General features: G+C 42.8%; 1 protein-coding gene across 1 annotated transcript in view; it reads left to right on the top strand.

The window, feature by feature from the left end:
* The window catches only part of MCTP2 (multiple C2 and transmembrane domain containing 2), a 155,896-nt gene that overhangs the window by 69,952 nt on the left and 65,106 nt on the right, over positions 1-20,838 (top strand). Inside the window, 6 exon segments of the mRNA XM_081964588.1 lie at positions 5,223-5,387; positions 7,475-7,605; positions 14,139-14,325; positions 16,229-16,322; positions 16,513-16,615; positions 17,460-17,562. Of these exon segments, the coding sequence (XP_081820714.1) occupies positions 5,223-5,387; positions 7,475-7,605; positions 14,139-14,325; positions 16,229-16,322; positions 16,513-16,615; positions 17,460-17,562 (783 nt within the window).

The following is a 20,838-nucleotide window of genomic DNA, read 5'->3' as shown; positions in this document are numbered from 1 at the left end:
GAGGGGATGGGGGGGGGGGGGAAACCTAGGGAGGCCTAGTGTGTGTGTGTGTGTGTTCAAAAGCAATGGGAGGAATGGCTTTGGATGGGAAGGCAGCAAGTGCCGCATCCAACCCGGCTGCCTTATGCGGAAATGTTCAAAGTGCAGCGGAGATAGATAAAGCCCTTTGATGGGGGAGTGGATATTTCCCAGGGACATTGCAAGCCATAATCCAGATGTTCTCCTCTAATGCAACGAGTGTCCACGGAAAGGCGAGGAGCTCCTCGCCAAATGGAGCCGGCTGTAGACTTTGGCCCTTTCCCTCCCCTGCTGTCTGGCCATATGGAAGCAATCTCCCGGTCCTTTTTAATGGCCAGCCTTTAGATTCCCGTTTTTCTTTTTTCCAGGGACCCTCCCGGAGTTTGAGCGGGCCTGGCTTTTTATGGACAAGCGAGGAAGCCGAGCGCTTTCCAAGAAAAAACAGTTTTCCATTTGGAAAAGGGGGAACAAAATAGGGAGCTACACAATTATTTTTACTGTGGAACGTATTTTGTGTAGTAAGGGCCAGCTTTTCCGTTAGGCAATTGGCTGACTGCAGCTTTGATCTTTGGGTGACATTTCTCTCCCGCTCCTCTCTCTCTCTTTCTCTCCCTCTCTCCCTCCCCCTCCCCTCTTTCTTTCTTTCTTTCCTTCTTTCTTCCTTTCCTCCCTCCTTTCCTTCCTTCCTTCTTCCCTCCCTCCTTCCTTTCTTTCTTTCTTTCTTTCTTCATTTATTTCTTTCCTTCTTTCTTCCTTTCCTCCCTCCTTTCCTTCCTTCCTTCTTCCCTCCCTCCTTTCTTTCTTTCCTTCCTTCTTTCCTCCCTCTTTCCTTCTTTCCTTCTTCCCTCCTTCCTTCCATTTTATCTTTATTTTCTTCTTCCTTCCCTCATTTATTTATTTATTTCCTCTCTCCCTCCCTCCCTCCCTCCTTTCTTTCTTTCTTTCTTTCTTTCTTTCCTTCCTTCCTTCCCCTCCCTCCCTCCCTCCCTCCCTCCCTCCCTCCCTCCCTCCCTCCCTCCCTCCCTCCTTTCTTTCTTTCTTTCTTTCTTTCTTTCTTTCTTTCTTTCTTTCTTTTCCCCCTCCCACCTCAAAGGATGGTTGAAAGGGAAAATGGGAGGGAGGAAAGAGTTTTCTGCTGTGAGGGAGAAAAAGATATGTCAGAGTACAGGTAGTCCTCGATTTGTTTAACTTTAGTGACCGTTCAAAGTCCTGGTGGCACTGAAAAAAGCGACTTACGACCATTTTTCACACTTACAATCACTGCAGCATCCCTATGGTCATTCGATCAAAATTCAGACGCTTGGCAACTGGCTCACATTTATGACGGTTGCAGTGTCCCGGGGTCATGTGATTCAGATTCAGTTAATAACCGTGTCAGTAACTTGGCAGCCGCAATGATTCACTTAACAACTGGGGCAAGAAAGGTCATAAAATGGGGCAAACTCACTTAAAAAAAGTCTCACCGCAACAGAAATTTTGGTCTCAATTGTGGTGGTAACAAGGAAGAGAGAGAGAGAGAGAGAAGGAAAGAGACATGGAGGGAGGGAAGGAGGAAGAGGGAGAGAGAGGGGGAGAGATACGGAGGGAGGAAGAGAGAGGGAGAGAGAGATGGAGGGAGGGAGGAAGAGGGAGAGAGGGGAAGAGTGAGAGAGAGAGAGAGAGAGAGAAGGAAAGACGGAGGGAGGGAGATGTGGAGGGAGGGAGGAAAATGGGGAGAGAGGGAGAGAGGGGGAGGGAGAGAGAGAGAGGGAGGGAGAGGGGGAGAGAGAGATGAAGGGAGGGAGCAAGAGAGAGGGGAAGAGAGATGAAGGGAGGGAGGAGGAGGGAGAGGGGGGAGGGAGAGGGAGAGAGGGAGAGAGAGGAGGGAGAGAGGGGGAGGAAGAGGGAGAGAGAGATGAAGGGAGGGAGGGGGAGGAAGGGAGAGAATTATTTGGTCGATCTCTCTTAGTCATTTCCCAGTTGGACTATTGCAAGATGCTCTCCAAGGGGCTGCCCTTGAAGATTGTTTGGAAGCTGCAACCGATTAGAGTGCAGTGGCTCAAGCAATGGCGGGTGTATCCCAAGGCACTTGCATATCACATCGACATGAACAGCTGCTGTTGGTTGCCAGTTGGCTTCTAGGCGCAATTCAAGGCACTGCTCGTCACCTTTAAGCCTTTCATCTTTGGGGTATCTTAGGGACCACTTTCCCCCAAGAACATCTGTCCACCCAGCCAGTTTCCCTCGATTGGCCACATGTGTATCTTCTCAGTTTCTCTTAAATTGTGCTCCCCCCCCTCTCCCGTGTGTGATCACAATTTCCCCCTCCTGCCTTTTAGGAAATTAGCCACAACCTGATCGTTCCATCCAATCCGGGCGATTGCTTTGTTGTCACTTCCTCTTGGGTCACGCGATGGAGTCTTTTATTGTTACGGTTAATGCCTCCACCCAGGATTCCCAGCTCCATAAGAACATTATGTAGTAGTAGTTGTTGCTTCTTCTTCTTTTTATTTTTGTACACTGACTATATGGCTTAAAACCAATTATACATCGGAGGCTTGTAGGCTGTTCCGTCTTGGTAGGTTGGAGTGGCCTACCAGCTCTGTAAATAAATAAATGGACCAGCCTCTATTTGCAGCTATTCCTCCGAGTATTCTCCTGTTAATAAGAAGGGTTTTAATCTCAGAGCAGTGATAAACAGAATTGCAGGGCAGGAGATGCTGCGGCGAAAAGGAGCCTGAAGTGGGAGAGTTGGCAAACAATTCTAAGGTGGGGGGGGGGGGGAAAGGTAGTAGAAGTAGCTAATGTGACTTTATAAAAAGCTTAGTGAAGATCTGAAAACAAGGAAGGATGCTTTAGAAGGGAGGGGTTGCTAAGGAATTTAGCAAGAAACTCTCTTCTGGACCAAAGTCCAAAAAGGCTAAGAGAAATTTTATTTTATTTTATATTATTTTATATTATTTTTATTTTATTTTATTTTTTATTTTATTTTATATTATTTTATATTATTTTTATTTTATTTTATTTTTTTATTTTATTTTATATTATATTTTATTATTATATTATATTATTTTTATTTTATTTTATTTTATTATTATTATTTATTTTTATTTTTAATTTTTTTATTTTATTTTATTGTTTAGTCAACCATGCATTAGATAATAGATATAAGTATAAACATGATTATGAATATATGAAATGAATACAAATAAAAGGGAACATTAGGACAGGGACGGTAGGCACATTGGTGCGCTTATGCATGCCCCTTAAAGACCTCTTAGGAATGGGGTGAGGTCAACAAGTAGACAATCTAAGGTTAAAGTTTTGGGGGTTTGGGGAAGAAATTCCCCATTCCAGGCATTAACCACTCTGTTACTGAAGTCGCATTTTCTGCAATCGAGCTTGGAAAGGTTTACCATCAGTTTGTATCTATTGTGTGCTTGTGTGTTGCTGTGGTTGAAGCTGAAGCTGAAGCATTCATTGACAGGTAGGACATTGTAGCAGATAATTTTATGTACTACGTTTAGGTCAGACTGAAGGCGGCATAATTCTAACTTGTCTAAGCCCTAAATTTCAAGTCTGGTGGCATAAGGTGTCCTGTTGCGAGCAGAGGAGTGGAGGACTCTTCTCGTGAAATATCTCTGGACTCGCTCAATTGTATTAATGACCGATATGCAGTGCGGGTTCCAGACAGATGAGCTGTATTCGAGAATTGGTCTAGCAAATGTTTTGTATGCTCTGGATAGCAGTACAGTGTTACCAGAGAAGAAGCTACGTAGGATTAGGTTAACAACTCTTAGTTCCTTTTTGGCAATGTTGTTACAGTGGGCTCTGGCGCTTAGATCATTAGAGATGAGTACTCCAACGTCCTTGACAGGGTGGGCGTCATCTACGAGGTCATGTCCACCCAGTTTGTATTTGGTGTTCTGATTTTTTTTGCCAATGTGTAAGAACAAAGCATTTGTTGGAATTCCTGGAAGCTTAGCACTCAAACATATCTGCCATCAACAGGCAGGTAGAGATAAACAACGTCTACATACCATTCAAAAGAGACAATCAAAAAGCCTTTAAAAAATCAGCTTTGAGTTGTTAGAAAGATGTTGTGGAAAACTTAAGCCATTCAGGACACTTTTAAAAGGAAATCCATACATTTACGTAATCCATTGATGTAGTCACCCTTCTCACAATCGTGACCTGTGAGCGTACATAGCATTAAAACTAAACCAACCAAGGGAAATAATAAGAATAATGACAGCTGAGGACAAACCAGGAAACGCAAACTCACAGCGATGAGCACAACTGACCTCTAAACCTCATGCCTGAGGGAATGTCCAGGAGAACAGTCACATTTGGAGACAAAATAAATCCACCTTTTAATGTCCCCTCCCTTTAAATACGTCAACAAACGCAGAAACTGGGTGGAAACAGTTTGCCGATGCGTGTTTGGAGGAATATCACAGGGTACAAATAGAACAATTTGGTTCTTCCTCTAGGTGAGGCTGTACACTCCTGCTTTCAGTTTCAGTTGCCAAGATTCAACCTTTAAGACACCTTTGGCCTGGTTGTCCGTATTAGAATAACAGACTTGGAAGGGACCTTGGAGGTCTTCTAGTCCAACCCCCTGCTTAGTCAGGAAACCCTATGCCAGTGATGGCGAACCTTTCTGTTGTTGGGTGCCAAAAATGCAAGGGCCCATAATGCAAAGTGCTCCCCCATTTGCGCATGTGCGAAACACCCCCCCCCCCATGCACCCCGCAATGCTCACCTCCAAGCTGAGCTTGGTATTTCCTCTGGAGGGCCCGGGGAAGCCGTTTTCGCCTCCGGAGCATGGGAAGGATGAAAAAATGGGGCCAAAGGGCCAACCGGAAGTTTGGAAATGATCCGTTTCATGCTTCCGGGGGGCCTCCGGGGGGCCGGGGGAGGTGGTTTTTGCCCTCCCCAGGCTTCAGAAAAGCTTTCCTAGAGTCTGGGGAGGGCGAAAACAATCATTTCCAAACTTCCGCTTGGCCAGTTGGGCTTGTTTTTCGCCCTCCCCAGACTCCGAAGGCTTTCCTGGAGAAGGCCAAAAATCAACTGGCCGGCATGCGCATCAGCTGACATGCCATAGGTTTGCCATCACGGCCCTGTAGCATTTCAGACAAATGGTTATCCAATCTCTTCTTGAGTCTTCGTAGACATACTTTTAGCTTCTCAAATGGTCATTTTTTTTCCTCCCCCAATTTTAGGCAACCTTCATGAGGACCAGCAGGCTGGTGGACACGCTGCAAAAAAACCAGTTGTGGAATGGGACAGTGACTGCGGCTTTACTGGAAGGAAGGAACATTCCCATGGGGGCCATGACCCACATCTTCGTTTGGTTGAAAATGGGCCAGGAAAAATTCAAAAGCAAGGTAAGCGCGACTTGAGACATGGGTGCTGCCAACTGGTGTGATTTGAAGCAAGTCTGCCCATATTATACACCATATGGCCAAAAGTGTTTGCTCACCTGCCTTTACTCGCATATGAATTTACTGTACGTAACATCCCATTCCTAATCCATGGGTTTCAATATGTCGTCGGTCCACCCTTGGCAGCTATAACAGCTTCAACTCTTCTGGGAAGGCTGTCCACAAGGTTCAGGAGTGTGTTTATGGGAATTTTTGACCATTCTTCCAGAAGCGCATTTGTGAGGTCACACACTGATGTTGGACGAGTTTACGTGGCCTACCACTTTGTGGCTGAGTTGCTGTCGTTCCCAAACACTTCTGCGTTCTTATAATACAGCTGACAGTTGACGGTGGAATATTTAGGAGCGAGGAAATTTCACGATTGGATTTGTTGCCCAGGTGGCATCCTATCCCAGTTCCACACTGGACTTCACTGAGCTCCTGAGAACGACCCATTCTTTCACCAATGTTTGTCAAAACAGTCTGCATCCCTAGGGACTTGATTTTGTACACCTGTGGCCATAGAAGTGATTGGAACTCCTGATTCTGATTATTTGGATGGGTGAGCGAATACTTTTGGCAATATAGTGTAGATAGATAGATAGATAGATAGATAGATAGATAGATAGATAGATAGATAGATGATAGATAGATAGATAGATGATAGATAGATAGATAGATAGAAAGAAAGAAAGAAAATAACTAATAAACTAAGCAATATAGTATATGTCAGTCATACCTGAACTATAATTTAATGTACAGATTTGTATCATATAACGAACTGGAGTCATTCTATGTAGATCAGGGGTCCCCAACCTGTGGGGTATGGCTCACTACTGGGCCATGGCCTATTGGCCACTGGGCTACGTGAATAGCTGGCAAATGGGCAAACATGTGCGCACATACAGCTCCACTCGTGTAAGATTGCACGGGCACTCGCCGCCCATTTTGCGTGGGTGTCACTGGAAGTGTTGTGGGCACTCATGGCCCCATTCAGGCGAGCGGTAGGTATTTGCACACGAGCACATTGTGTGCACATGCTCCTACCCCTCCCACAAAACCTTTCCCCCTTCAACCCACTCCGGGCTTCAAACTTGGAAAGATTGGTTAACTCTGGTGTAGCAATAGCCATAGCACTTAGACTTATATACCGCTTCACGGTGCTTTACAGCCCTCTCTAAGCAGTTTACAGAGCCAGCCTCTTGCCCCCAACAATCTGGGTCCTCATTTTACCCACCTCAGAAGGACGGAAGGCTGAGTCAACCTTGAGCCTGGTGGGATTCGAACTGCTAAATTGCAGGCAGCCGGCAGTCAGGAGAAGTAGCCTGCAGTACTGCACTCTAACCACTGGGACAGCGTGGCTCATAGACCAGAGTCTTTCTCTACCTCAGCTGAATCCCCTTCCAGATGAGTTTCAATTCCCCGAATTCCCCATCCAGCATGGTTCCAGCTAAGAATTCTGGGTTTTGAAGTCCGGACACTTGGAAGATACTAACCTGCCCCAAATGCTGATTTCAGAAAACAAGGGAAACCGAGAATTACCAACCCTCTTGTTTACTGACATATAGGCTTTTTCCTATCCCCTTTCTGGCTTTTCCAATGCAAATAGACAGTCCCCGTTGGCTATAACCCCCATCAGGCTTCAAGATCCCCCACAAAGGACTTTGTGTTTAACAGGGTAATTACATTAACCATTCTAAATACGTTTGGATTTAATGGAATGAAAACAAGCACAGCCTCTGCCCCAGCTCTCTCTCTCTCTGTGCCTTCTGAAGCAACTGGCTGTTTCCCCGGATATGCAAACATGCGTGGCTCTTTGCTTTTGGTGTCAGAAGTTTAAGTTTTCCCACATGTCGTATAAGAAGTGGTTCTCCCCCCCCCCCCCACTTCTATGTTGCAGAAGGCAGTTGTTCCCTGTTCCTACTTGTTGGTCTTAAAAGTTTGCCTCCCTTTTTTGGTGTGTGTGTGTGTGTGTGTACATTTTTTTTAAAAGATATAAAAGCTGCAATCTTTTGGAACAACGATAAATCTTATCACCTTGTGTTTTCTAGACACTTTGTAGGAGCGCGAATCCACAGTGGAGGGAACAGTTTGATTTTCACTACTTCTCCGACAGGAAGGATGTCCTGGAAATTGAGATCTGGGGAAAAGATAACAAAAAGCACGAAGAGATTTTGGGAATGTAAGTGGCCTCCTTTTATTACCACTCAATGTGTTTTGCAGAGCTTTGGAAGACACGGTGGAATGTAGGCTCTCTAGATAACTCCGTGGATATCTCTCTGCGGTGTCATATTTTAATTGCTGTGGTTTTTCCATCAAGAACCGTTGAGAGCTGAAGCTTCTCAAAATCTCACTCAAGCATTGCCCACGCAGAGAACCTCGTCCGAGCCTTCCACAGACTCCAGGACTGGCCCATGTTCCTCCCCAACCTCCTCACTGTCCGAGTCTGCCATCAGTTTCTCTGGCCGCTGGCGAGCTACAACACCCAGGAGAATTTTACTGAAACTCTATTGCCGGGGAAATGTTAAGAGCAATGTCCCTGTCATTAAATAGAACAGGAAGTGATAGCAAGTGCAAAGTTTCTGAGCCTGGGACTTCTCTCCGCTGCGCAGGCCCCGGGAAGATGGGGGTGCCACAAACTTCTTAGTCCCCCTCTCCCCCGCTTCTTTGCAAGTGCCTACTCCCAGAATTATTCCTCCTCCGACTTCTCTGCGATGTCTCCTCTGGGTTTCCTGAATGGATTGCCTCCTTAAGCTTTACGAGATTCTGCTTCTTTCTACACCCCCCCCCCAAATGCTATAGGGCTGGCTTATTTACCAGCAGAGCTCTGGCAAAAGACAATATGGTTGCATCCATTCTGGTGTTAAATAGTTGCAAAACCGTTTAGAACAGGGGTTGGGAGTCTCTCGCCATGGGGAAAACGGTTTTGAAAGCATGACCATGGCGGTTTTATGATGCGCTCCGGTCCTCGTTTGGAACAGCTGCTGCTGGGTTCCCTGGCCTTCTATTGGATCCTCACCCGATAGTAAGAAAGGGACAGGATGGCTCTATTGCTTAGACAGGGAGAAATAATCACTGGGCAAACAATTAGACTCCCAAGTAATTAAACAGCTTGATTGTACATTAAACTCAAGATGCGTTTGGCTCTCAGCAAAGTCCTTCTCCCCCTTCCTCCTCCTCCTCCTTTTTGAACCAGTTCAATTCAATTAGTCGTGTGTGTGTGTGTGTGTGTGTGTGTGTTTTAAATATGATCATGTCTTGATATGCTTTCTATGGATCCATTCCCTGGAGTTGTTGGGCCACCAACGTTGACTGTATTACAGTTCCTTAGCTAAGTGGTGCAATCAAGCAAGTAAAAATATAAATTCAGGCACATCAGCCATTAAATATTGAAACTGGCAGCCTCTGTTGTAAGTCTTTCACCACTCCTAATTGTTTCTGTTTTATTTTATTTATTTTATTTATTCAGTTTGTCACTCACGTGCAAGATAACAGGAATAAGAATAAACATGAATGAGAACATAGGACATGGGTACAAATAAATGGGGACAATAAGACAGGGACGTTAGGCAGGCTGGTGTGCACTTATGCATGCCCCTACTGACCTCTTAGGAATGGGGTGAGGTCCACTGTAGACAGTTTAAGGTTAAAGTTATGGGGGTTTGAGGATGTAACAACGGAGTTGGGTAGAGAATTCCAGGCATTGACAACTCTGTTGCTGAAGTTGTATTTTCTGCAATTGAGTTTGGAGCGATTTACCTTGAGTTTTTATCGATTGTGTGCTTGTGTATTATTGCGGTTGAAGATGAAGTAGTTATTGACAGGTAGGACATTGTAGCAGATAATTTTGTGTACTATGCTTAGGTCAGACCGTAGGGTTCTAGGTTGTCCAAGCCCAACATTTCAAGGCTGGTGGCATAAGGTATTCTGTTGCGAGCGGAGGAGTGGAGGACTCTTCTCGTGAAACACCTCTGGACTCTCTCAATTCTAACGTAGTCTCCATCTCACATTGGAAGACCTTTGTACGAGTGAGGTTTAATACCCTGCACTGGTATGATTACACTTGAAATACTGTGTCCAGTTTGGTCACCACGATCCCAAAAAGATGTTGAGACTCTGGAAAGAATGCAGAGAAGATCAACCAAGATGATTAAGTGAATGGAGGCTAAAGCATAGGAGAACGGGTTGTAGGATCTGGGTAGTCTAAGGAAGAGAAGGACTAGGGGTGATGTGATAGCAGTGTCCCAATATTTGAGGGGCTCTCACAGAGAAGAGGGAGGTTAATCTGTTCTCCAAAGCACCTGAGGGCAGGGCAAGAAGTGCCAGATGGAAACTAACCAAGGAGAGATCCAACCTAGAAATAAGGAGAAATTTTCCGTCAGTGAAAACAATTAATCAGTGGAACACTTTGCCTCCAAATTGTCATCACTGGAGGTTTTTAAAAAAGAAGACAGCCATTTGTCCAGAATGATACAGGGTTAGACTAGAAGACCTCCAAGGTCCCTTCCAACTGTGTTATCATACAATTAAAATTGGATAGAAACTTCAAATAACGTAGGAACTTTGGAACTGATCTTGGTCTATTCAGGTGAAATTGTCAAAGACAATTTTTGAAGAGCGTAAGATTCCCTGGAAGGTAACAGTCCTATGACAAACAAGGATAACCATCTTATTACATTTTTATCTTATTATAAGCAATAAGAACAAGCCCCAACTGAACAAGCATTTATTCAAGACAGTGTACATTTATACCCATCCTACTTTCAATATCCTTGTGCACTGGGGTGTAACGTTCAAGTGTCACAACCAAGGAGTTATTTTCATATCTACCAAGAAGAATTTTGTAATGCCAGTTCCTCAATGCACATTTTGATTCTTTTATTCCTTCTTCAGATTAACAGAGTTGTAAGGAACCTTATAGGTCACCTAGTCCAACCCCTCACCCAAGCAGGAGACCATCATTTCTGACAGATGGCAGTCCAGTCTCTTCTTGAAAGCTTCCAGTGATGAAGCTCCCACAACTTCTGAAGGCAACTTCTGTTTCATGGGTTGATTGTTCTCCCTGTCAGAAAATCTCTCCTTATTTCCAGGTTGAATCTCTCCTTGGTCAGTTTCCATCCATTATTCCTTGTCTGGCCATCAGGGGCTTTGGAGAATAGCTTGACCCCCTCCTATGTGTGGCAGCCCCTCAAATATTGGAAGACTGCTATCATGTCTCCCTTGGTCCTTCTCTTCACTAGACTAATTACCAGCTGTATATGCAGCAACATATCATCAATTTGAGTTGGCACAGTTCGAATATATTTTGTGTGTCTCTAACGGACCATACAGTTGAATGCAGGGTTTCAAGAGATGAAGGTGGAATGGGCATGCTTGGCCATGAAGAAGTCATTCTCATGTTGAGGTGTTCCGTCTACAATGCCGTTTCCTGTCTGTAACTCGGTCCTTTCAGCAATTCCAAGAAGATTCTCTCTCTCCCGCTCCCCATTAGCACTCTTCCCAAATGGCCTCAAGAGCTCTCAGTGAGAGCTCTAACAACCAGTTGACTACAAAGAAATATGGTCTTTCCAACCTGAAACCCCGCCTCCTGTCAAGAACTCATCTTTCCATTGCCCCAAGGATCCTGCCAGAACCGATGAAGCTCCCTGGATGAGAAGCGAAACGTCGTCGTCTTCTTTTTCTTCCTCAAAGGAAAAAAAAACCAACCAGTTCAGTTGTGTTTTGAAGAGGGGGAAAAAAAAACCCACCTTTGAAAAAAAACACCACAGGTTTGCCATCCCGGCTTTAGAATCTCCTTGGGACTAATGCATGTTCCATTTCCCAAGCAGAAGCTCCCAGGAGATTTTCTTTCTTTTTCTCCTCCTCCTAATTAAGGCAACAGTTTAACAGGTCCTCACTTTAAATAAAAGCCTTTCAACAGGCTTTCCGCTGTCAAAATCTGTTCCAATTTCTCTCTCACCATCCAGAAACTTGACTCCTGCGATTACCCGGCAGGGATCTAAAGCCGCGAGTATTTATCTTCTTTAAGAGCTGAAATCTGCAGAGTTCCTTGGAAGTTGTGCTCCATTTGCTTCCAAATAAAAAGAGCTTTGAGTGCTCACACCACTGGTCTTCTCGCTGCTACGAATCTGAGAAGGATTCCCACCCTCCCTCCCTCCCCTTTCATCCACTTTTGAAGACTTCAATGGGTGTTTTTTGTGTGTGTGTGGCTATCTTTAAAAGGAGTGCACTTTTTTTCTTTCTTCTTAAAATGGCAAATTGGAAGCAATTCTCTGGAGTGCATCCTCGTGAAAACTGGGATAGGTGGTGACCTATTTAGATCCTTTTCTGGGGGTGGGGGTGGGGGTGGATGCCCCATTTCCTGGGATGGCCCAACCCTCTGGAATGACCTCTGGAATGACCTCCCCCCCCCCCCGACATCAGAACCACCTCTGACCTCCGCTCCTTCCGGCAAAAATTGAAGACTCACCTGTTCCGACTAGCGGGCCTGGCATAATTACAACTGTTACCTCCTGGTAGACGTACTATTAACTGGTTATTTTAGGGGTATTGTTTTTAATTTAATTTGTGTGTTTCTTAGGGGTTTTAAAATTATATTTATATATACTGGCTAACTGTACAGTTCTTTTAATTCTATTTTTAACCTCCTCCATATTTAACTGTACATATTTAATTCTTCTATTTATTGTATTTTGATGTATTCTTTGCATGGACTGTACACCGCCCCGAGTCCCTTTTGGGAGAGGGGGCGGTCTAGAAGCACAGTAAATATATTTCAGACAAATGGTTGCGCAATCTCTTCTTAAAAACTTCCAGTGTTGGAGCATTCACAACTTCTGGAGGCAAGTAGTTCCATTGATCAATTGTTCTAACAGCCAGGAAATTCCTCCTTAGTTCTAGGTTGCTTCTCTCCTTGATTAGCTTCCACCCATTGCTTCTTCTCCTGCCCTCAGGTGCTTTGGAGAATAGCTGGACTCCCTCTTCTTTGTGTCAACCCCTGAGATATTGGAAGACTGCTATCATGTCTCCCCTGGTCCTTCTTTTCATCCAACTAGACCTCCCCAGTTTCTGCAACCGTTCTTCATATGTTTCGGCCTCCAGTCCCCTAATCCTCTTTGTTGCTCTTCTCTGCACTCTTTCTAGAGTCTCCACATCTTTTTTACATCATGGTGACCAAAACTGCATGCAGAATTCCAAGCGTGGCCTTATCAAGGCCTTATAAAGTGGTATTAACATTTCACGTGATCTTGATTCTATCCCTCTGTTTATGGCATTTCCACCCATTGCTTCTTATCCTGCCCTCATTTTCTCTGTTGGAGAATAGCATGACTCCCTCTTCAGCCTTCGTGATATCGGAGCACTGCCATCATGTCACCCTGAGTTCTTCTTTTCTTTTCTTTTTTTTAAAAAAAACAATTTTTATTTGTTTTTAAACAAAGACAAACAAGCATAAAAATAAAAAAACCCATCTTCCATTACAAATTATAGAAAGTGTGTCAGTTGGTTACAGTATTTCCATGCATCTCTTCCATAGTCACCACCTGCTTTTCATACCAAATCGCATATTTTAAATTCACCTATATTCATGTACATCACAATTATCATGTCTCCACCTTAATTTGACTATAATTGTTTTATATATAATATTCAAAATCTAGAATAGGATTATATGATAACATTCCATTAAATCATCCTAAAATCATCCAATCACAATACATCTTTATAACATATTCTAGATAAAGCCTTTAAACCTCCTCTCATAATCTCCATATATTGTTTATATAAAATTTCATATTGTCAAGCTGATATATCTATATGTATTGTTATCATTAGTAACCATTATTTACCTATAGCTGAGTTGTTCTTTTCATTAAACTAGACAAATTAGGTCACCTTGAACATCTGCCTCAAAACAAGGACCCATCCACTTTGAAATGTTTTTAAAAGAGTCTGTTCAAACACAATGCAACCATTTTTCAGACATAATGTTTCTTTATCTGCAGATTCCCCAATAGTGTAATATTGAATGTCAGTTCTCTTGATTTGGTTATTTGTTCTTAATAGGAGAAAATATTGTTCTTTGCACTGCAAATTTCCCCAGTTTGAATCTTACAAAGTTCCTAATTAAGGACTCTTGTTCTTTAAATGCCTCTAATTCTTTTTCACCACCACTTTCTGAAACAGAGTTTATTCAGGGGTGCATTTTTCTCCAAGAAATGTTTTGGGTCCGTGGATTAAAGAAACTATCCCAATGGTGCTTTTTCCAAAAGGCAACTGAATGTTTTTCTCCTTTTCCTTGAAAACCTTTCGCTTCTCCTCCAAGAAGCTCCTTCAGTTCTGTTCAGTTCTTCAGAACTGAAGAAGCTCCTTGGAGGAGAATCAAAACCTTTTCAAGGGAAACCCCCCTCACCACCAAGAAAGTCCAGTTGCCTTTTGGAAAAAGCACCATTGGGATAACCATGACCTGAATGACTGAGAGTCTCCATAGACATTAAACGAACTAGAAATTTTGGGGCAGAAAAGCAAAATTAGTTGCGTCCCTTGAAGTGGGAAAGTTGTACCTATTTTTTGGAGGGTTTCAGAGCACCTTATAAATCCTTAGCCCTCCATCCGATGTTGAACTTGGTACAGAAGCCAACACTTTGTACAGAGGGTTGACTATGATGATGTAAGCTACGAAGTGACAGTGTTTTCTTTTGCCTTCCAATGGTTTAGATGCAAAGTCGACATTGGAGGACTCCCTGACCAACAAGCCAACCGTTTGGAATTGCCCCTGGAGAAACAGCCGGGTTTCTTGGTGATGGTCATCTCCGTGGCACCTTGCTTAGGGGTGTCCATCTCTGATTTGTGCCTGTGTCCCCTGGGAGACCCCAACGAAAGAAAGCAGATTTTCCAGCGTTATGTGAGTCCCCCGGGATGGGTTCCCCTCACTCTCTCTTGAAGCAGGGATAGCCACAGAGGCAGAGTCAATATGGCAGGCATGGCATTGTGATCAAGGCCTTGTCTTTTTTTGTGTGTACAAAAGGGGGCATTGGGGTCCATGAAGATCCATCATCTTGCAGCTTTTGACTCTACCTCTTGAGCAAAGGGTGCATGTGAAAAAATGGTACAGAAAATATGACAGCCGTTTTTGCCAATCCAAATGCAACCTCCAGCTGATCTGGAATGTTCCCAGGAACCTAGCAGGACCAAGGTAGTGGGGCAAGAACTTTTGTGTCACTGCTACAAGTTATATAGTAAAAAAAAAAATTGAACCTTACTCAAAAGTTACTTTGCTGTTTTCAGAGCCAAGGAAGGGAAAACGAAAGCCAGAAGAGCATAGAGTTATGTGAAACAGAGTTTTGCTTTCAGACAATGGGCAAATCTATAATTTCTTTTTTTTTTTCCATTCTTCATTACAACTTCCAGAAAGCATGTCGATTGGTTACAATTAAATTTCGTGCGTTACTACAATCAAATATAGTTAAATGAGAATGTTGCTATATTGATGGTATAAAGATTTTTGATTTAAAATGTACAATTCAATATGAATGAAATATAAAGAATGATTGTATAATTTCTGTTCCAGTACATATAGAATTAGGATTAGTTATTTTCTTTTTCTATCTATCTATCTATCTATCTATCTATCTATCTATCTATCTATCTATCTATCTATCTATCTATCTATCTATCATCTATCTATCTATCTATCTATCTATCTATCATCTATCTATCTATCTATCTATCTATCTATCTATCTATCTATCTATCTATCTATCTATCTATCTATCTATCTATCATCTATCTACACTATATTGCCAAAAGTATTCACTCACCCATCCAAATAATCAGAATCAGGTGTTCCAATCCCTTCGATGGCCACAGGGGTATAAAATCAAGTCCCTAGGCTTGCAGACTGTTTTGACAAACATTGGGGAAAGAATGGGTCGCTCTCAGGAGCTCAGTGAAGTCCAGAGTGGAAACTGTGATAGGATGCCACCTGTGCAACAAACCCAGTCGTGAAATTTCCTCGCTCCTAAATATTCCACAGTCAACTGTCAGCTGTTTTCTAAGAACGTGGAAGTGTTTGGGAATGACAGCAACTCAGCCACGAAGTGGTAGGCTACGTAAACTCGTCCAACATCAGTGTGTGACCTCACAAATGCGCTTCTGGAAGAATGGTCAAAAATTCCCATCAACAGACTCCTGAACCTTGTGGACAGCCTTCCCAGAAGAGTTGAAGCTGTTATAGCTGCCAAGGGTGGACCGACGTCATATTGAACCCCATGGATTAGGAATGGGATGTCACATACAGTAAGTTCATATGCGAGGAAAGGCAGGTGAGCGAATACTTTTGGCAATATAGTCTTTCTCTCTCTCTCTCTCTCTCCCTCTCCCCCTCCCTCCCTCCCTGTTCCTCCTCCCATCCATCCATCCATCCATCCATCTATCTATCCATCCATCCATACACACACACAAACACACATACCATAAATACAATGTATATGTAAACACCTACACATGGATATTTACATATGTGTAGATCTCCCATTATAATTTACAATGTTTGCAAACACTACATTATATTTAAACAGTTAGAAATATTTAACGGTACTATGCGCTAGTAGGAAATCAGACATGCATTTCTTATTTAAGGAATCAGTGTGTTACAGAAAACATATCAGAAGAATCAAAAGAACTTAATATGAGGCTTATTTAACTAACTGGTTATTTGGACTTGAGAAAAATGGGCTCTTTGACACATCAAAGATAAAGTAAAAACTCGCAAAGCATTATTTTTCTAACGATGATTTTCTTTTCAGAGTTTAAGGAACTCTTTCCGAAGCATGAAGGATATCGGTTTCTTGCAAGTCAAACTTTTAAAAGCGGTGGATCTGTTAGCTGCAGATTTTTCAGGTATGTATTGTTTTATTTTATTTCTCTTTCACTTTGTTCAGCATGACTTGAATTGCACATAAATACAATTCCATCAAGGAGGGAAAGAAACAAAGAGGGGAATATCTCAAGAAGCTAACCAGAATATCGGCAAGCTTCTTTTCATTGAACAAAATTCTTGAACGTAATAGATTTTGGTTTCTTCCTGTAGGCAAAAGTGATCCCTTCTGCATCCTGGAATTAGGGAACAGCAGACTTCAGAGTTATACTGTTTACAAAAACCTCAATCCAGAATGGAATCAGGTCTTTACTTTGTAAGTGGATTTGCAATTGAAACTCCTGATGCAGGGGGTGACTGGCATATTTGTTAGACTTGCCAAGAGAGAGGGAGCCCACAGAGTAGGAACCAATCTTGGGAAAGGAGGTGGGGGACATGTAGGTACTTTCAAAATATAACAGGCTGTATTACTGGGCTTATGGGATGCGGTGACTCAGTGGCCAAGATACTGAGCTTGCCGATCAGAATGGTTGGCAGTTCGGTGGTTTGAATCCCTAGCGCCACGTAACAGAATGAGTTCCCATTACTTGTCCCAGCTTCTGCCAACCTAGCAGTTCAAAAGCATGTAAAAAATGCAAGTAGAAAAATAGGAATCACTTTGGTGGGAAAGTAACAGCGTTCCTTGTGCCTTCGGTGTTTAGTCATGCCAGCCACATGACCATGGAGACATCTTTGGACAGCCCTGCCTCTTTGGCTTTGAAACAGAGATGAGCACTGCCCCCTAGAGTCAGGAACGACTAGTATATGTGCAAGGGGAACCTTTATCTTTATTACTGAGCTTCCCTTCTCCAGAGCATCTGTACTTTAAATCCAAAAGCAGTACTTTATATTTTCTTTTGAAAAGAATCATGGCATTTATCCACAGAGTAACAACTGGATGAGTTGTTAGATGATCTCCCAAGTTGCCTTCATCCCCGTGTTTTTCAGAAATAAAACTAATGTGATTGGATCCATGTTCAACTCGTATGTTGAGGAATTGCATCTGCACTAAACGCACACTTAGTACCTCGAAGTGATTGCAGCTTAATGACCAAATGCTCAGCTCTTTCTGTGGCGGAGGAAACCAGTACAAATTCCTAATTCTTCCCATCTCTTTCCAGCCCTATTAAAGACATTCACGACATTCTGGAAGTCATGGTATTTGATGAAGATGGAGATAAGTCGCCTGACTTTCTTGGGAAAGTTGCCATCCCTTTGCTGTCTGTAAGTTATTTTTTCTCTCTGCTTTGGCTCCATACATCAGCTCAGCCTTAATGGCCTCCGTGGGACGGGGCTGCCTTCTTATCCTCCTGCAACGATGTGTGCAGAAAGACAAATAGCCCTGTCTTGATGTTGGCATTGCAATAATCCTTTACCTTGTAGGAACGATTCTCTTTCAATCATGTTCTCTCTGTGTGCAAGGAAGACAGGAATCCTGGTGCAACTTTGATTCATCTACTAAGCATTTCCTTGAGAACATATTCCTGTATCTGTTGTGGCCCGCCAGCGGCCAGCAGAGCTGATGGCAGACTCAGATAGTGAGGAGGTTGGGGAGGAACATGGGCCAGTCCTGGAGTCTGGGGAAGGCTCGGATGAGGGCTCTGCATCGGAGGCAAAGAAGGGGCCAAGGCCCTCTGGCAGTTATCAGCTGTCTTTAGAATCAGACATCAGTGAGGCAGACAAACAGCTAGAGTCTGTTCCCAGTATGCACATGTGCAGAGTTGCCAGATGAAGGGAAGAGCTAAAGAACAGGAGTCGACTTGGGAGGAAGGCCACAGGTGAACGATGAATGGCCTTTCCCAGAGGAAATAAAAGAGGAGTGAAAGGGGAGTGGAGTTGCAGGAGACAATTAGTTCTCTTAATTGGTTTGTGACACTCCAAGACTCCTTGCCAAGTTTTGCAGATATCTGCCTGGCAGCTCTCCAAGCCAGATAAGGTCTGTGACTGTAAATCCTCCCTCAAAAGACTGTGCTGGATGTGAAGGAGCAGAAGTTAATAAAAGGTTTTTTTGTCGGGACAAGGAGTTTGCTTCATGCGCTTGGGAAGCCTAGATCCGAACAGTATCTTGCTTGTTTACTCTCTTGCATACTTCACTGTTGGGTGTGAGGAGGGCTATGCAAACATGCACACTCTTTTCTCCAGGGTACTTTGAGTGAGCCTTAATTAGTAGAGCCTGTTTTTCTAGGTACTTTCGGTATTTGTTCAGATTCAAAGCAGATGTAGCGTTTCGAGGGTACCAAGGGCAATTCAAATGCATTGTATTCCAGGAGGCAAATCTGGGTCAGTCACCTTTCTTGATTAGGTTTTGGATGAGAAGTTTGCTTTGCTTTCTGTAATTGCAACTTAAGCTTAATTTCATTTAGGAAACCTACTGTCCTCCTCGTGGTTGCATAGTTTAATACAGCTGCAAAGCTGTTCCAGAGTACTATCCTTGTGAAGAACACAGAATGCAGAATAACAGACTTGGAAGGGACTTCGGAGGTCTTCTAGTCAAGCCCCCTGTTCAAGCAGAAGACCCTATAGCATTCTGGAATAGTGGTTGTCCAATCCCTTCTTAAAAACATCCAGTGATGCCGCACCCACAATTTCTAAAGGCAAGCTGTTCCACTGGTTAATGGTTTTCACTGTTAGGAGATTTCTCCTTAGTTCTAGACAATTTCCAATTTCCCTTCCATTCTCTGTTATACTATATATTATATGTGTTCTAAGAAGCTAAGAATGTCTTCTTAGTTTTAGAATAGATGATCTCCAAGGTCCCTTCCAACTCTATTATTCTATATTCTGAATGGGTTCTAAGAAGCCAAGTATTTCTCCTTAGTTCTAGATGACCTCCAAGGTCCCTTCCATCCTCTGTTATTCTATATTTTATATTCTATATGTGTTCTAAGAGGCTAAGAATTTCTCCTTAATTCTAGAATAGATAACTTCCAAGGTCCCTTCCATACTCTGTTTTCTGTATTCCATATGTGTTCTAAGAAGCTAATAATTTCTTCTTAATTCTAGATGACCTCCAAGGTCTCTTCCATTATCTGTTATTCTATATTTTATATTCTATATGTGTTCTAAGAAGCTAATAATTTCTCCTTAGTTCTAGATGACCTCCAAGATCCCTTCCAACTCCATTATTCTATATTTTATATTCTATACGTGTTCTAAGAAGCTAGTAATTTCTCCTTAGTTCTAGAATAGATGACTTCCAAGATCCCTTCCATACTCTGTTATTCTATATTCCATATGTGTTCTAAGAAGCTCTTAGCTTCTTAGAACACATATAGAATAACGGAATATGGAAGAGACTTTGGAGGCCATCTATTTTCCTTAGTTCTAGAATTCTAGAATGCCTTAGTTCTAGAATTCTCCCCTTAGTTCTAGAATAGATGACCTACAAGGTCTCTTCCATGCTCTGTTATTCTGTATTCTGTGTTCTAAGAAGCTACTTGGATAAGCAGCAAAAATGTTTCAAACCAACCAAAAATAATAATCCCACTTGCCCTGATTCGACTTCCAGACTCAGGACACCGAAGAACCTGTCTGAAGACTCACCGATAAAGCCGGGTTAAGCATTTCTTCTTCCATTTTCTAATTCAGGCTACTTCTGATTTTTTTTTTAAAAAAAAGCAAAAAAAAACCCACCCTCTTGTAGCATCTTTCGGCAGGGAGTTTTATGAAGCTCTCCTCTTTAATTAAACCATATCAGCAGCTGCCCAAGGTGGCCGGAAGGAAAGTTACAGTTTCTCATCTCAGAATCTCATAGTATTCAGCCTAGCTTTAAAACTTTCTATGTTTTAATTGCAGAGAGTTTGCTTTCAAAGGAGTCTGAAAATCGTGCAGCTTCACAGCAACGCTCCTTTTTTTGACCTGTGAGCCACTTCAAACTTATTACTCTTCGCACATCTGTATTTTTAGCTGCCTGTCCCCCAGCTTTCCATTTCTTTTCCTTTCGACTATCCTTTGAAACCTTTTTTTAAAGGCAGGCTGGGCTAATTTCTTTGGAAGAGCAACTCATACTTTTAAAATTAGGAGATAGCCCACGGTAACGTTTTGGAGACGAGCAGGTAGATGTTGCTCAAATCTCACTATTGTCAAAAACAGCTGCCTCCGAAGATACATTTATACGTCCAAAACTTGCTGAGGTAATTTCCCCCCCCCCCCTCAGCCATAAACACAGGATGCTGTTCTTCAAGGCTGCCCAATCAGAATCTGTTCTTCAAGGCTGCCCAATCCTTTCCCAAAATATCTTGGTTTAATCTCTTCTTCTTTTTTAAATAAAAAAGCATATATAGATATAATTCCCTTTTTGATCCTCTTCTTTCGTATCTCAAGCTCTCCAATGTTTGCTTGATGTTTCTCCCCCCCCCTTTTTTTGGAACAGTTATCAAAGCTCGCGCCGTGCGCCGAACCGTTTGATGTTTACAGGGAAGGAACAACTCCTTAACATCTTTTATTCAATTTTTGATGACTCTGTTAATTTCTCCCCAAATCCTCATATCCCTGATGCTG

Source organism: Natrix helvetica (assembly GCF_964273705.1).
Source record: "Natrix helvetica genome assembly, chromosome: 12".
NCBI classification, from domain to species: domain Eukaryota; kingdom Metazoa; phylum Chordata; class Lepidosauria; order Squamata; family Natricidae; genus Natrix; species Natrix helvetica.
The sequence above is the reverse complement of the archived record's forward strand: the minus strand, read 5'-3'. Positions and strand labels throughout refer to the sequence as shown.